A 15,989-nucleotide genomic window follows, 5' to 3' on the forward strand; every position below is an offset into this window, starting at 1 on the left:
GGGGAGGCGTGACCCCGAGCATTTGGAGACTACTAGATTAGATACTAGAAAACACTTTCTAACTATAAGGGTAGTTTAGTTCTGGAATAGGCTTACAAGGGAGGTTGTGGAAGCCCCATCATTGGAAGTTTTCAAAGACAGGATGGACAAAACACCTGTTAGGAATGGCCCAGGTTTACTTGGTCCTGCCTCAGCATGCCAGGAGGGATGGATTTGATGACCTCTCAAGCTCCCTTCCAGCCCTACACATATTTCTATGAATGACTCTTTCAGAAGAGGATCTCCTGAGGAATTCTGCAATTCCAGACTTTTTAAATGTGTGTCTATTCTAAAATTTTGACTAGAACTGGTTGGGAAATGTTTCTTCCTTGGGATAAATTATTGACATTTTGTTGAAAAGATGAAAGCTGAAATGTTCTGGTTTTCAGTTATTGAAAACTGAAAGAAAAAAGAAAAAAGATACTTTGCACAAACATTTTCATTCAGTCAAGAAAACTATTTGCCATTGAAAAAAAGTTTCGACCAGCCCTAATTTTGCAACCATATGGTGCTTGTGTTTGCTTGCAGGGATATAACCTCTAGGCAGCAGCTGAACCTAACAAATGATTCAGTCACAGTGAACAGACTTTAGTGGCATGCATGGCTTTTTAAAAAGAACTGCACCACAGTTAAGCAGTATTTCTCAAAGATCTAACTGCTTAGGGTCAGTGAAAAACTTGATGCTTTTATCTTGATTTTACTTGATCCCCTTTTTACCCCTAGATCTCTGGGAAAATGACATTGGTTGATGTATGCAGTGTAGTTGTAGCTTTGTCGATCCCCGGACAGAGACACAGACAAGGTAGGAAGTTGATCCAATAAAAGATATTACCTCACCCACCTCGTGTCTCTAATACATTGGTGTGGTTTTTCCACAGTAGCTCCAAACATCAATACATCTTCTACAATGACCTAACAAGTTTTTCCCACTTTCTCATGGAACATGCTTTGGGATGAAAAAATATCAACGGTAAGCGGGTGATGTCTTTCTTGGGGGGAAGGGGGGAGTAATTAAGCATGGCTAATAGTGAACTTTTGGTCCAGTTTTATGAGTCATTTTCCAGATATGACATTCAGTACGCTGAGTCACTGTGTATCAGCCAGTTTACTTGTTAGTGCATCAAATTTAGACGTGTGATAGTGTTCAGCCTTGATTATCTTGTTCAAGTTTCATAGACGTTAGAAGGGAAATCCTAATGCAGTCACACTTGTGGAATTCATTGGCAGTTTGTGGAATCATGGAGCCCTGACTCTGACCAATGGGGCAGTTCACACCTCTTAGAGTTATTGTTTCAAGCAATCTGCCAACTCAACACGATACTGGTTTATGTTCACCCCTAGAATAGCAAATTATTCTATGTTAACAATGAAATGGGAAATCAATATTTACTACAGAAAAGTGTAAGACAAGTGTCCTGATTAACAATCTATTCACTGGACTGACAATTCAGCGTAAAGACAATTGATTGTACAACAGCCAACTTTCACACTTCTCTTGCTAACTTAATATTATGAACGGCAGCTTCTTTATAATATCACTGGGCACATCCCACACAAAGTAAAGCAGTGAACGGCCTCTCCAATCATGTTTTAATAAAGACGGTAATTGATACAAATTAGATGAGGGATTTTCCATGTCAGCTCTACACTTCAGTGTTTAGTTGAGCTTTCAGAAATGTGTTAGGGTTGAAAAAAGCATCAGTAAGGAAAGAAATGTAGTGGTATCGTCTCTTCAGCAATCAAACCTGTAATAGTCAAGGACTAAGAACTACCTAGACCTTTTGTATGATTCTTTGGCATTTTGCTACTGTAGCACTATCAGACAGACTGGCTGTAATATTAAATCTAAACCAAAAGGAAGCTTCAAAAGGCAACCAGGAAGCCCAATAGGCTCAGGGTGACCATACATCCCATTTTGGCCAGGACAGTCCCTTTTATTAGCCATGATCAGTTGGCAAGAGCAAACAGGACAAATCCCACTTATTTAAAAAAAAAAAAAAAGAAAAAGTGGGCGTGTGGTGAGGAGGAATACAAACAGATGACAGCCCTGTGCAAGGGGGAGTCAGGGTTCGAGTGGCCAGTGACAGTCCTGCTGGGGGGGGGGGGTGAGGGGAGTAGCTCTGGCGAGCAGCTGCGGCCAGCCCCACAGGGGAGGAGGACAGCCTTGGGCGAGTGGCTGGGCGGGGAGCGTGCTAATAAAAAAAAGCGGGAATGTGCTAATAAAGTTTGCGGATGACACAAAGCTGGGAGGTATTGCAAACACAGAGAAGGACCGGGATATCATACAGGAAGATCTGGATGTCCTTGTAAACTGGAATAATAGTAATAGAATGAAATTTAATAGTGAAAAGTGCAAGGTCATGCATTTAGGGATTAATAACAAGAATTTTAGTTATAAATTGGTGACGCATCAGTTGGAAGTAACAGAGGAGGAGAAGGACCTCGGAGTATTGGTTGATCACAGGATGACTATGAACTGCCAATGTGATATGGCCGTAAAAAAAGCTAATGCGGTTTTAGGATGCATCAGGCGAGGTATTTCCAGCAAAGATAAGGAGGTGTTAGTACCATTATACAAGGCACTGGTGAGACCTCATCTGGAATACTGTGTGCAGTTCTGGTCTCCCATGTTTAAGAAGGATGAATTCAAACTGGAACAGGTTCAGAGACGGGCTACTAGGATGATCCGAGGAATGGAAAACCTGTCTTATGAAAGGAGACTGAAAGAGCTTGGCTTGTTTAGCCTAACCAAAAGAAGGTTGAGGGGGAATATGATTGCTCTTTATAAATATATATCAGAGGGATTAATATTAGGGAGGGAGAGGAATTATTTAAGCTTAGTAACAATGTGGACACAAGAACAAATGGATATAAACTGGACACTAGGAAGTTTAGACTTGAAATTAGATGAAGGTTTCTAACCATTAGAGGAGTGAAGTTCTGGAACAGCCTTCCAAGGGGAGTAGTGGGGGCAAAAGACATATCTGGCTTTAAGACTAAGCTTGATAAATTTATGGAGGGGATGGTATGATGGGATAGCCTAATTTTGGCAATTAATTTGGCAATTGATCTTTGATTATCAGCAGGTAAGTATGCCCAGTGGTCTGTGATGGGATTTTAGATGGGGTGGGATCTGAGTTACTACAGAGAATTCTTTCCTGGTTGCTGGCTGGTGAGTCTTGCCCACATGCTCAGGGTTTAACTGATCGCCATATTTGGGGTCGGGAAGGAATTTTCCTCCAGGGCAGATTGGCAGAGGTTTTTCGCCTTCCTCTGCAGCATGGGGCATGGGTCACTTTCTGGAGGATTCTCTGCAGCTTGAGGTCTTCAAACCGCAATTTGGGGACTTCGATAACTCAGACATAGGCTAGGGGTTTGTTATAGAAGTGGATGGGTGGGATTCTGTGGCCTGCATTGTGCAGGGGGTCAGACTAGATGATCATAATGGTCCCTTCTGACCTTAAAGTCTATGAGCTGGGGCCAGCCCCACACGGTGTCTTGTTTTCCCTTTGGGAAATATGGGAACCCTAAACAGGCTAGCATAACTGGGTATTAATTCCCCAGAAACACACGGTACAGAAATAAGGTGGAGTGAGGAAGGGTATATTTAATTTCTACAGAATTAATTTCCGAGTAGCAAGTTCCTTAGGAGAGGGCATTGTCAGGGAAATCAGTGACCAGCAGAAGTTAATGGCCTGAGGCCAAATTCCCACCACGGAGGCCAAACTCACACTAGACTCCTAGGAAATGATCTAGGTCTCAATAATAATTGCTTAATTCAAATTCTAAGCAGGAGCAGAAAATGCTAGTAGAACTGAACCTTCACACAGTTTCAAAGAATGTGAGCATATTCTGTTTTCACTGTTGTATTTTATTGGGAATTGATTTCTCTCAGGAACAGGAGAGCCCTTAATATGCTTACTGTAAGTGCATGTATATTATACATGTTGAAAAAGAAAGTTCAGTGAGGAAAACATAGCTAATGCGAACTTAAGTTAGCTACTCCACAGTCCCAAGATCCATTCTGACCATGCATCAAGCTGTCCCCCTTCGACAAATGCCAGCAGCTGCAGAAAAGCAGTACCACCACCTCAGAAGAACTTTACCTGAAAAACCAGCTGCTGAGTGATACAGACAAGCACCTTATGTGATCCTAGTCAATTTCATTCAACAGCAACCACTAGGTAAAAGCACTTTATATGCAATGCTATTCTTTTCTTCTGCAGCTGTCAGTCTCACTCTGAGAAGGGGCGAGACAAAAAGAAGTCACAAAGGGACAGATCCCCTCTTTCCCCAGGGCTCCTCCCCACAAACTGATAAACACCCTATACTTTTAAACAGTGTTTGATAAGATCATATTACATTCTTATGACCTGAATAAAACAAGCTTCTTTTGACCTTATGAAGTTTTTACATTAAAAGCAAGTAACATCAGTATTTAAAGACACTGTGCATTATGCTTGAAGTTTTCCATCATATAAAGAAAAGTTGGTTACTCATCAAGTTTTCTTTTAAGTGATCAAATGTATCAATATCAGAAGTAACAAAATTTGTCTGCAACCATCTGATACCGAAGCAAGAACCGTAGATGCTTGCAGCATAACAGAAACAATACTCATGCAAATATCTTATCTTATTAATGCTTTAAGAGACTTGGTACAGTGCCAGAAAGCTAATTGCTTTTGAATGCTATAGGTTGCTTTTCAATATATTTCCTTGATATGCAATGACTAGGGCTGGTTGCATTGCATGTGTAATTAACATTCGCTGGAAATGATGTCCTCTTTCTATTCACTAATTGGACCAGATTTCTACTAACACAGATGGCAGATTTGCAAACATTTTCACAACTACCCAGTAGGATCTCCAAATACTGACACACTATTAATGATGACTCAACAAATGTGAATACGGCCTCTGTAATTTCTTAAGTTGCTTTCTTTCTAAAAGAAATGAACCTCCACATTTTTTCCTACCCTCCCACAAAAAAAAATGCACAAAATTGCTTCCATATCCACTGTCTTAGCACTGAAAATCCTATTCTGTTCTCTAACCTGGATTCCCACTTAATAGCATATGGGCTACTATTATTTTTAAGGGAGTAATAACACTCAATGTCTGATTTTTAGAGGCACTGAGAACGTGCAGCTCTCATTGACAACTGCATTTGAGGGTGCTCTGCACCTCTGATGGGAAAACACAGGCTCATGGTCTACGTTCTTACTACACAAAATTGTGTTAAAAATTGATTTTTATAATTTCAGAAACATGCCACTGAAAAGAGCGACAAGAACAAATAAGAAACATCAAGTGTCAGGTTGGAATCTCTCCAAGGTATGAGAAACAAAATACTCTAAAAATATCCACTGAAAGCATCAGCCGGAATATTACTCTGATCTGAGAGAAAAAGCAGTGCTGCATTTCCTTCCGTAGGTACCAGGCCCTTTCAACTACTTCTGTTTCTCTACATAACTAGTTAGCAGGAAGTGGCTGAAACCCCCCGCACTTCTCCTCAACATAAACAGTGAACACTAGAAGAAAGAGTTGGTCACCATCCAAGTATTCTTATGAAATACGTTTTGATTACTTCAAGATCATGATTTCCTAGATACTATCAATTCAAAGATTCGGAATGTTAAACCCAGGGTCAGTTCAACTAACTTTCAGGACAGTTATATGGCCAGTGGATATTTAAAATTAAATTAAATTAAAAAAGCCTGAAAAGGGGACACAGCAGCTTCACATGATACATTCCTATACAAGCAGCATAAGACCATAGGAACTGACATACTGGATCAGGCGTAATCCAGTACGCTGTTCCCAGCAATGGCCAGGACCAGATGATTAGGAGGAAGGTGTAAGAACCCTACAGTAGGAAGATGTGCCATAATCTGCACCCCACATAGGTCTCCTCTCTGTCTCTAAAATGTAGAGATTGGCTAAGGCTCTCTCCCTACCAGAAATGCTACAGTGACACAGCTGCAGAGCAGCAGCTGCACTGCTGTGGTGCTGTTTTTCCATCGTTGTAGTAAAGTCAACTCTCCAAGAGGTGGTTGCTAGGTCAACAGAACAATTTTTCCGTCAACCTAGCAGGGTGTACGCCAGGGCTTAGGTTGTCTTAATTACAGCACACATGGTGTTAATTTTTTCATAGGAATTAATTTCAGCAATTTCAGTTAAGCTGACCTAATTTTGCAGCACATACCAGCCCTGAAGCATAAGGTTTAAAATCCCTTCTAAAAAGTTTGCCTTAATTATAACAACACTGGCTATTCTTGGTAGCAAAGCAGCCATGCCAAGTAGGAAAGCAATTTATTATTATTATTAAAAGGACCTATTTTTCTGTTACCTCAATATAAATTAGGAGTAATTCCCCTTAAACCAACAGATTTAAACCTACATTGGTGTAAAACTGGTGAGGGATCATAATCAGGTCCTTTAACATATTTCAAAATAACATTAGCACTGAATTTAAAAAAACCCAAACTTACACATTCTGTGAGGGTGAATCGGCAGCAGGAATGCACAGATATTTCACTCCCTGTATAAAGTAGTAAACAGGAATGAGAACACAACAGTAAGACAAAAGCATAATGGTCACAGATCAATGGGTAAATTCTGCTCTAGTATTTGTGCAGCGCCATTGATTATGAAAGAATTGTATCTGGCTAGAGGGGTGAAAACATTATCTAAGTTGTAAGTAACTGCAGATTTTGTCTCATCTGCCCAGATTTAAAAAGACAAGGTGGGTGAGGTAATATCTTTTATTGGACCAACTTCTGTTGGTGAGAGAGACAAGCTTATACAGAGCTCTTCTTCATCTCTGTGTAAGCTTCCATATGAGGAAAGATTAAAAAGACTGGGACTGTTCAACCTGGAAAAGAGAAGACTAAGGATATGACAGAGATCTCTAAAATCATGAATGGTGTGGAGAAAGTGAATAAGGAAGTGTTATTTACCCCCTTCACATAGCACAAGAACCAGGGGTCACCCAATTAAATTAATAGGCAACAGGTTTAAAACAAACACAAGAAAGTACTTCTTCACACTATGCACAGTCAACCTGCGGAACTTATTGACAGGGGATGTTGTGAAGGCCAAAAGTATAACTGGGTTCAAAAAAGAATTAGATATATTCAAAGAGGATAGGTCCATCAATGGCTATTAGCCAAGATGATCAGGAATGCAACCCCAAGCTTGGGGGTTCCTAAGCCTCTGACTGCCAGATACTGGGACTGGAGGACAGGGGATGGGGATCACTCAATAAATTGCCTGTTCTGTTCATTCCCTTTGAAACATCTGGCATTGACCTCTGTCAGAAGACAGGATACCAGGCTAGATGGATGATTGGCCTGATCCAGTATGACCATTCTTATGTGATGAACCCACCCACCTTGTCTTGCTAATATTCTGGAACCAACGCTGTTACAACACCACTGCATACAGACTTAAAAAGTTGTTTTCACAAATGTTTTGTCGCTAAGGAACAGACAGCTTAGTCATGTTTACACCGAAGATCCTTAAGTGAATTCTTTAAACGGCAGCATCTTTATTAGAAAGGCATAAAACTTCTGCTATATTCATCATCTTAAACATGTTATTCTTGTTATGTTTCATTGGAAACTAGTCACATCTTATACAGTTCTCACTTTGTCAAAATGAATGCTGAAAACGAAATTTGAGAAAAACTTTTTTCTTGTGCAGAATGCCGCATTCGGTTGTTTTTCCCTTACGTATTTAGCAACACAATAAACAAAGAGGGCATTTTGGAAGAGGAATCGGTTATTTTTTGAAAGCAACGACTTTAAAACTCAGGCGTATCTTCCAATAAGTCCTCACTTTATTAGTCAGCTATTATTGTAACGAATTATGTACTGAAATAAGGAACTGCAATATATATTCTTAGAAGAACTCTGATCTGAAAAGTCAAGTAGCCAATGCCTTTTCAGGAGTGTTTTACAAAGGGCCACAGAAACAAGTTTAAAAAATGAGCTTGGACAATAAAGTGAGAAAGTAATAGATAAGTAACAAATAAAAAGGGTGGTGACAAGAAGTTAGTACTCCATACGAACATGCTGTAGTTTTAAATATACCTAGTAACTTCCCTCTCCAGGGACATCTCCAGGATCTCAGATGGTGATCAGGCTCATCATGGGGGAGGGATAGCTCAGTGGTTTGAGCAATGGCCTGCTAAACCCAGGGTTGTGAGTTCAATCCTTGAGGGGACCACTTAGGGATCTGGGGCAAAAATTGGTCCTGCTAGTGAAGGCAGGAGGCTGGACTTGATGACCTTTCAAGGTCCCTTCCAGTTCTAGGAGATTGGTATATCTCCTATTTAAAAAAAAAAAAATTAGTTGGGTTTGGTCCTGCTTTGAGCAGGGGGTTGGACTAGTGACCTCCTGAGGTCCCTTCCAACCCTGATATTCTATGACCTCCTCAAATATACACCTCTCCCCAGGCTATGATCTCCAATCCCAGCTCTGGCTATTCCATACCTGAGCCAACAAACCACTGATGGTGCAACAGCTATGTTCTCAATCTGAAGAACCAGAGGTAGTACGTCAGATCAAGCCAATGCATTCTTCACAGTCACTCCACTACCGCTTTCCAGCCTCTTCCTGGTCCTTTGATCCATCTGTGGATTGTCAACTTATTTCCTCCTGAAGTGTGTCACAGAGTATAGCTGGTGAACTGTCCATAGCTCACTGACAAAGTGGCACAGCCAGAGTGTGGGGATCACTGGAAGTGTGGAAGGCATAGCCGGAGGAAATCATGACTTAGAGAAGAGGGAAATATTTGAAGAGGGGTTTGCAGTGAGAGAGCGCACAATCTCAGCTGAACTCCTGAAGAATGGGAGCTGGTGATATTTCGGGAGGGTAAAGTGGGGAGAGTTTTGTGGACATGACAAAACATGGCTGTTGGGAAGAGAAGAGATTCAGCTGCTGAACCATGGAGGCTTGACAGCTAAATGGCATCTCTGATATCTGTCAAAAAATGAAAACCATCGAACATGGCAGCCAACCCCACTTGAATCAGGGAAAAGCAGCCCTCATGTGGTTGCAAGGATAATAACCCTTACGGAGTCAAGATGGCTAGCGGAGATGCATTCAACTGGTGGTAGAACAATCTGCATATAAAACAGATTGCTAATGTCATGGATTGATTTCTCTAGACTAGACAATGCTACAGTATAGATCTGGTATCATTACCTCCTTACACAGAGATATTAACCATGAAGCTTTAGCTTTGAACTTAAGAGGACTGCTCAAATGAGTAAATTTTATAGAATTAGGCCCTACATTTGCTGAAGCTCGGCAATTTACCTTTTTAGGTCATATTAAAATGCTCTCTCCTTTGGACAATTCAATACCAGGAGCCCAGTACTCATTAGCTGCCCTTCAACAAGGCAGAACACAGGAATGAAAAGAAGAGGGGAAAGGAGAGAGAGAAGGAAACATATTGAGGCCAGCATTGTACCATGCAATTAAGGTTCCAATCCTGCATCCCATACTCATTTAAGTAGTCCCACTGATTTCAGCAGTTATCACGCATGCTGAATACTGACAGTAGCTGAACTAAGAGGGGCTTTCAGCAAATGTTCACTTTAAAAGAAGAAGTACTGTCAGTTTTAGAGCACACAGTGTTCTTTTCAGTCACAGCTGGCTGATTCCCATTCTGCATGATGCTAAGAGAGACGTGAATTCACAGCTACCACAGAACCACACGTAAGCATGAAACTAGCCTATGAGAGACCACATATTGTGCTAAATGGCTCCTCCAAGGCCTGATCCTGGGAGGTACAACTCCCAGTAAAGCCAATGGGAGTTGAGCACCTCCCATTGAGTGTATCACCTCTCAGGATCAGAAGTTTAGTCAGGTTAACGGGGCCATTCAACACAAAGGTTCTGGAAGTCTGTGCTTTACCAATGCGTGCCACCTTGGAGCATTTTGGAAGGTGGTGTTAATGAATTCCCCTCCTCAGGCCTCCCAGGAAACCTCCCCCATAGGAAAACTACAATTATGGATGGGATCTTAAAAATGCTCAGTGTTGGCCTCTCTGTCCCACTGAAATCAACAGTAAAACTCCCAATGACTTCAACTGGATCACAGTTAGAACATCACTGACCAACTTTTTAAAATCCTACCTTATAAAGGGATTTGATCCCAGATAGTTTAAAAATCTTAGAATCAAAAGCAGGTGTTTGTAAATGAAACACTTGGGCCACTGTCCAACAGAGATATTTATATGTCGCTGTGGATAACAAGACTTGCCATGCTGCATTTGATTTTCTTCATCCACTTTTGATATTTTTACAAACTTAGTGCCCTCCCCCCCCCTTTTTTTTTTAAGATATTGGAAACAGGAAGTTATTTAATTTCTGAGCCCTCTTGTCTATGTGATAATTTAAAAAAACCACCCGAGACCGTAGTGTTCTTGTGCAGTTATGCCCCAGAGACATCACTGTCTTTCCTGTGCATGTACAATGCAGATAACATCTAAGAATTGTCCCAAAGGGACTCTAAGCAAAGCAGAACAGTTTGTGTCAACGTAACAAGTAAATACTGTAGACTAAGATTTTCAGATGCTCATGGCTGGTTCATTAGTGTGCAAAAATGCCATAGGCTTCACAATTTCAGTAGTTAGTGGTGTTTGCAATCTTAGAATCTTCAACAAAGACCAAGCCAAAGGAGGAAGCAAAAACATCACTGAGGTGTCCGTTTCCTTGCTTGGGTACATGCTCATCATGACAACAGAGAGTCTGTGCCTGATCATAAGATTGCTGAAGCCAATGGGATGACTTCCAATGCCTCAATGGGCCTTTGAGCCTTAGTGATTTATTAATGAAGCTATAATATTGCTAGAAAATGTTAAGAATAAACCCTGCTACACCTCTACCTTGATATAACGCTGTCCTTGGGAGTCAAAAAATCTTACCGCGTTATAGGTGAAACGGCGCTATATCAAACTTGCTTTGATCCATCAGAGTGCGCAGCTCCGTGTGGTCCCCCCCGAGTGCTGCTTTACCGCGTTATATCCAAATTCGTGTTATATTGGGTAGCGTTATATTGAGGTAGAGGTGTATATGATTTAACAGGGTTTAAATTAATAATATTAACAAAGATGAGGCAGGCAAACTAAACATTAAGTGTATGTGTATAACACAGTATTTCTTTCAAAGGGAAACTTGCATTGTGTCATCTGGTAGAACAACAGATGAAAAAAGTGGATTTAGGTTCCAGCAGATCAGTTCCACTCATTAAATTTGTTAATTTCACTGAATATTTGCCCTTCTCAAAAATGAAATGTTCTGTTTAGGTCAGAGATAAAACCTTATTACAAGAGTTGATGAAAAAGCAAATATTATTATAAACCCAACGAGAAGGAACGAATCCACATTAATTAATTACTGCTGCAGTTGGTATAGTCACAATGAAATATTCCTTCAACTGATATCTTGCATGCCAACATTTTTTCCTCTTTCTTTCTCCCTCCAAAAAACCCTTCCCTGGATTAAATCAAACCAGCTTTTTCATCAATCTAAAATTAAATAGTTTCTCAGAGTTATGAAAAATGACATACATACATTTCTGTAAAGCAAATCGAATTCTATGCTCCAGCTGGGGGGGGGGGGGGGAAACCTTCAGCAGTTCACCACACAAGTTCAAGCGTTCGTACAAACTTCCTAGATCTATACAGAAGCAGAATAACCAACTACATCACAGTGCCTCTCTCCTGGCCACTTCTTAATTCAATGCTATCTATTCTCCAACTGTTGTTTCTAAATCCTTAACATCACCCCACCCATACACCTACATTCATTTTTAAGACGTTTTCTAAGGTTATCGATAGTTAGTTAGTTTTCGTATGATGCCAGAATCAATTGAAGTCATGCATGTTTCTTCCAGTGCAGTTAAAGATACGTGATAGACTGTAGAGCCAATATACTAAAAGATCATTTTCTTTTCAGTTTTCTATTTCAGCAGACAGAGTAACCACCAAAACTAGAATTTTGTCTCTCTTCGGCCCTGAAACTAAAGGCTACAGTTAAACCGATACAGTGAGAGCTAACAAAACCAGAACAAGTATTCTGATTTCAAGATTGTCAAAGCTGAAACAAGCGAGAGTTAAGTAAAATTTCTAAAATTCACTGTTATTTGTGAAACAATACTATGCTTGCACCATTTTGCCATACATCGTAAAATAAAGCCAAACCCATTACACTATATCTCTCAAGTTTTCAAAAATGAAAAACAAACTTTAAATATATATTTTATGTAGCCAGGATTACACTGAGAGCTAATAAAAACCTATCAACTGAAGAGCAAATGTGTTATAACTTCTAACTATTTTAGGTGTCATTATGTATTAAGATCTGAACACTGCACACTTGTTTAATGTTTGGAATATTCAATGAAACCGTAATAAAATCTCTCTCTCATTTGGAATGTTATTACCTTTTTTTTTTTTTTTTTTTAAAAAGACTTACATTTTTGGATTATATTTAATACTTTATATAATGCACAAGAAAAATGTACAGGAAAAACAATGAGTATCTTATGACCCGGTTTAAATTTTTCCTATTCTACTTATCTGTGGCTAATTTGAAAATGAAAAAAAAAAATAAGTGGATGTTTCTTTCCTAGCTTATTTTTTTAATCAACCAAACTTAAAAAACAATTTGAACTTTCCTATGCAGAACAAGACTTTGCAGTAGCAAAATGATGCAACCACATCTAGTGCAGTTGAGATAGTAGGTTTGTATGTGAGAATGGGAAATCCAAACAGCACACTGCAGATTTCATCCTGACAAAAGCAATACCAAGACTAAGCTAATAGAAGCATGGCAAAACATATATGTCTTGTTATTTCTTCAGGTTACAAATATAGGATAGTTTGTTATAATCAAAGACATTCTGAATTCACTAAGAATGATGCTTGATTAACAAAGTATAAATAAATAGTATTGTATGGTGTATTCAGAAGTATAAAAAAATCTGAAGTATTGGGGTGTTTTTGCTTTAACGTTTTTGAGTAATCTAGCAACACTCTGTCGGGGGAGGGAAAAGAGTTATAGAACTTGGAAAAAAAAAAACAACCAAAGACTCATAATGCATAGTAACACTCAAGATAGAGTTTGACTTCAATGCTCCATCCCCTTTGAGAGTTCTCCTCTGTTTTGTAACTTTAACATCTCCATTTCTAGTCAATCAGTGATGGGGGAGGGAGGGAGAGAGAGAGAAATACGAACCCTGAGTTGTCCAAAAACACCACCACAATTTCTATTCTAAAATCATTATTTTTTAAAGATAAATGTTACATTTTTGGCATTAAACTTCTCGGTATTTAAATTTATGTAAAGATACCATCAACGACTTCCAAGAAATTCTTTTTTTAAAAAAAAACAACCAAAACCCCTCAGCTTAAATTTGTGAACCCAGATGCAAATAGGAAACCTCTAGCACCTGGCAAGTTCTTTCAGGTTAGTCAAAAGCCATGTGTTAATCTGACTTGTCACATCAACAGATGAGGATGGGAGTACTTATTTTTGTTCAGGGGCATTTCAGCAAAAAAGCTAAAGTGGGAAACAGCCAGCAGATAAGGTTTCCTCAAGGCAAACCAGCAAAAGGTTACCAAGAGTTTTGTCCAGTACAGCTACAGAACCACCTAACTGAAAACTAGTCAACCGTTGTTTGTCCTTTCAGTTACTTTCTGGAGCAGTTACAAATGCTGTTGATTTTATTAATGACTCATAGAAAACACATTTATGTTTCAGCAATAACCATTAATCGACCACATTGTAAAGTTATTTCATGTTTGCTTTTGAGAGCATCATAAATACATGAGATAGACTTACGGGGAATCTGATCTACTGAAGCTGGTAAGATCCTGTAATATTTATTTTTAATAATAAAGTAGCCTTTTTATATTCACAGCACTTGATTACATAAGGGATCTCACAGCAATCTTATGAAGTATTTTCAGATTTTTTTTAAAAGTCATTAAGATCAGAAACAGCTCTCTCTCTTTTTAGAAATGAAAATTAACACACTTTCCACATCTTTTCCTAGGTCGAAGTTGAAGGGCTCATTGTGTTCCAGTGAATGTGGTATTCAGAAGACTGCAGTCAATGGGTCAATACTGACCCATACTTTCAACAACCTAACCCCTAGTAGAGGTGCTTCATTAGCGGAAAGATTCTAAAACCACTCTTCCACCAGATGTTAGTGCTACCCAACAAAGGCTGGAGTTCACCTGGAAGGTGGAATAACTAGGGAAACCAAAGAATGAACTGAGTCAGTATATCACCTCAGCAGCCTCCACCAGAGATGACTAATATTTAGTGCCCAACTTGAGACACTACAAGGAACCAATATCAAGAGGGCAAATGCTCAGCTCTTCCTGGAATTCAGGCCTCTTTCAGGTGTCTCATAAGGAACATACAAAATCACTAGTCACTTTTGAGAAATTAGGTCAGAGTTCCCAACTCCTCATGAACTAAGCCAAAGTCAGAAGAACTGTATTTTAAATAAAGGAGTCTTCTCACACCACTACAGCTGAAAGAAAAATGGTAGCTATTTTGCTCAGCAGAGTCTTTTGAAACCTCTCATGGGGAAATTTTTACCATGAATAAGCAGTGAAATGATACGAAAAATACATTTTTTTATTTAAAATGAGCACTTCTGAGCTTCCTCTTGATTGTGACCTGACTGTTGAAGAATGACAATTTGTAACACTGGTTGAGGTAGGAGCCCATTGGAAGAGACTCAAACAGAACAGTTTCAATCTGACTTTAATTACTTATTTAACAACTGGAAGAACTAATTTTCATTGTGGTAGCATGATAATGACTTGGAAATTGCATTTTGTTGTATGCTATCTGGCCAGCAGAATGTACTTATTAAAAGTACCCTAAGATTTTGGCCTACATACAAAAAGATTGCAGAGCCAGTGTACAGAATGTGCTACACAATCATGACTAAAGGATCCATTTCTTCTCATCGGTTCCTCAAGAAGCAATTTTTATTTACAAATAGCTTCTTGCATCTCAAGAACTGCTCCATGGTATCCAGTACAAAAGCTGTATTTTTTAAAACATCTGGAGGTTTACACATAATGAACAGCATCAGTCCAGATTTAGCCTGAACACAAAAAATGCATGATTGATTGGTTTCCTAACATTTCCCTATTTAGCCATCATGTGTCAGAGCAATGATGCACTTCTAGTCCAAACCAAAGATTTACGGGTTGGTTTCTGAGTGTGGATATTCCCTTGAGATTACAGAGCTAAAGAGAGAACGCTGAAGCTTAGTTATCTTCTGCACCTGTAGTTCTACCAATTAGGGAGATGGAAATTGCTTCTTTCACCTTAACCCAGGGTTTCCCCCAAGAATTTTGGAAATTTCTTAAAGTGTATCAAAAGGGGTGGGGGGGGAGGCCATTTCAAATCTAAAGTTAAAGGTGGTAGTGGAAGCTTTCAGGACAGTGAACGTGGTATTAGAAAACTAAAACACACTGTGGCTATCACCATTTAATATTTCAGTGGAAACCCTATGCTGAGCATGCCCCAATAATATTCTGAGGCACCAAGAGCTGATATCTTTGGCTGATATTCCTGCAGCTGCCTAAGACTGTGTTGAAGCAGTTGATCTGCTCTATGCTAAGAAACTAGCTAGTTCTTCTGCTCATCTGGAACCTTTTTTAATCCAGAACGTGCAAAATGTACAGTGCACTTTAAGTTTGATATCTGAAATATTTGGCCACACACAGAAATTTAAGAAATTCCCACAAACAGCAAATCTAAGTGTAGGCCCATAAGGATGTATTATTACCAGGTCTCTAATAAGTGTCAAACTGACATTTCTCTTCCAGTATAATAGCTGATAGTAGAGAGATCACATGGCTTTTAATAGCAGATCAGCCACTTTGTTAAGTTTCCTCAGAACTCCTA

General features: G+C 39.4%; 1 protein-coding gene across 6 annotated transcripts in view; it reads right to left on the reverse strand.

Annotated features, from left to right (window-relative positions):
• The window catches only part of DUSP22 (dual specificity phosphatase 22), a 176,611-nt gene that overhangs the window by 16,974 nt on the left and 143,648 nt on the right, over positions 1-15,989 (reverse strand). For all 6 annotated transcript variants that reach the window (XM_039521403.1, XM_039521404.1, XM_039521407.1 and 3 more), the window contains one exon: positions 6,531-6,580. In XM_039521403.1, the coding sequence (XP_039377337.1) occupies positions 6,531-6,580 (50 nt within the window). The remainder of the gene's footprint in view (positions 1-6,530; positions 6,581-15,989) is intronic.

This window comes from Mauremys reevesii, linkage group 2 (assembly GCF_016161935.1).
Source record: "Mauremys reevesii isolate NIE-2019 linkage group 2, ASM1616193v1, whole genome shotgun sequence".
Classification (NCBI taxonomy): Eukaryota; Metazoa; Chordata; order Testudines; family Geoemydidae; genus Mauremys; species Mauremys reevesii.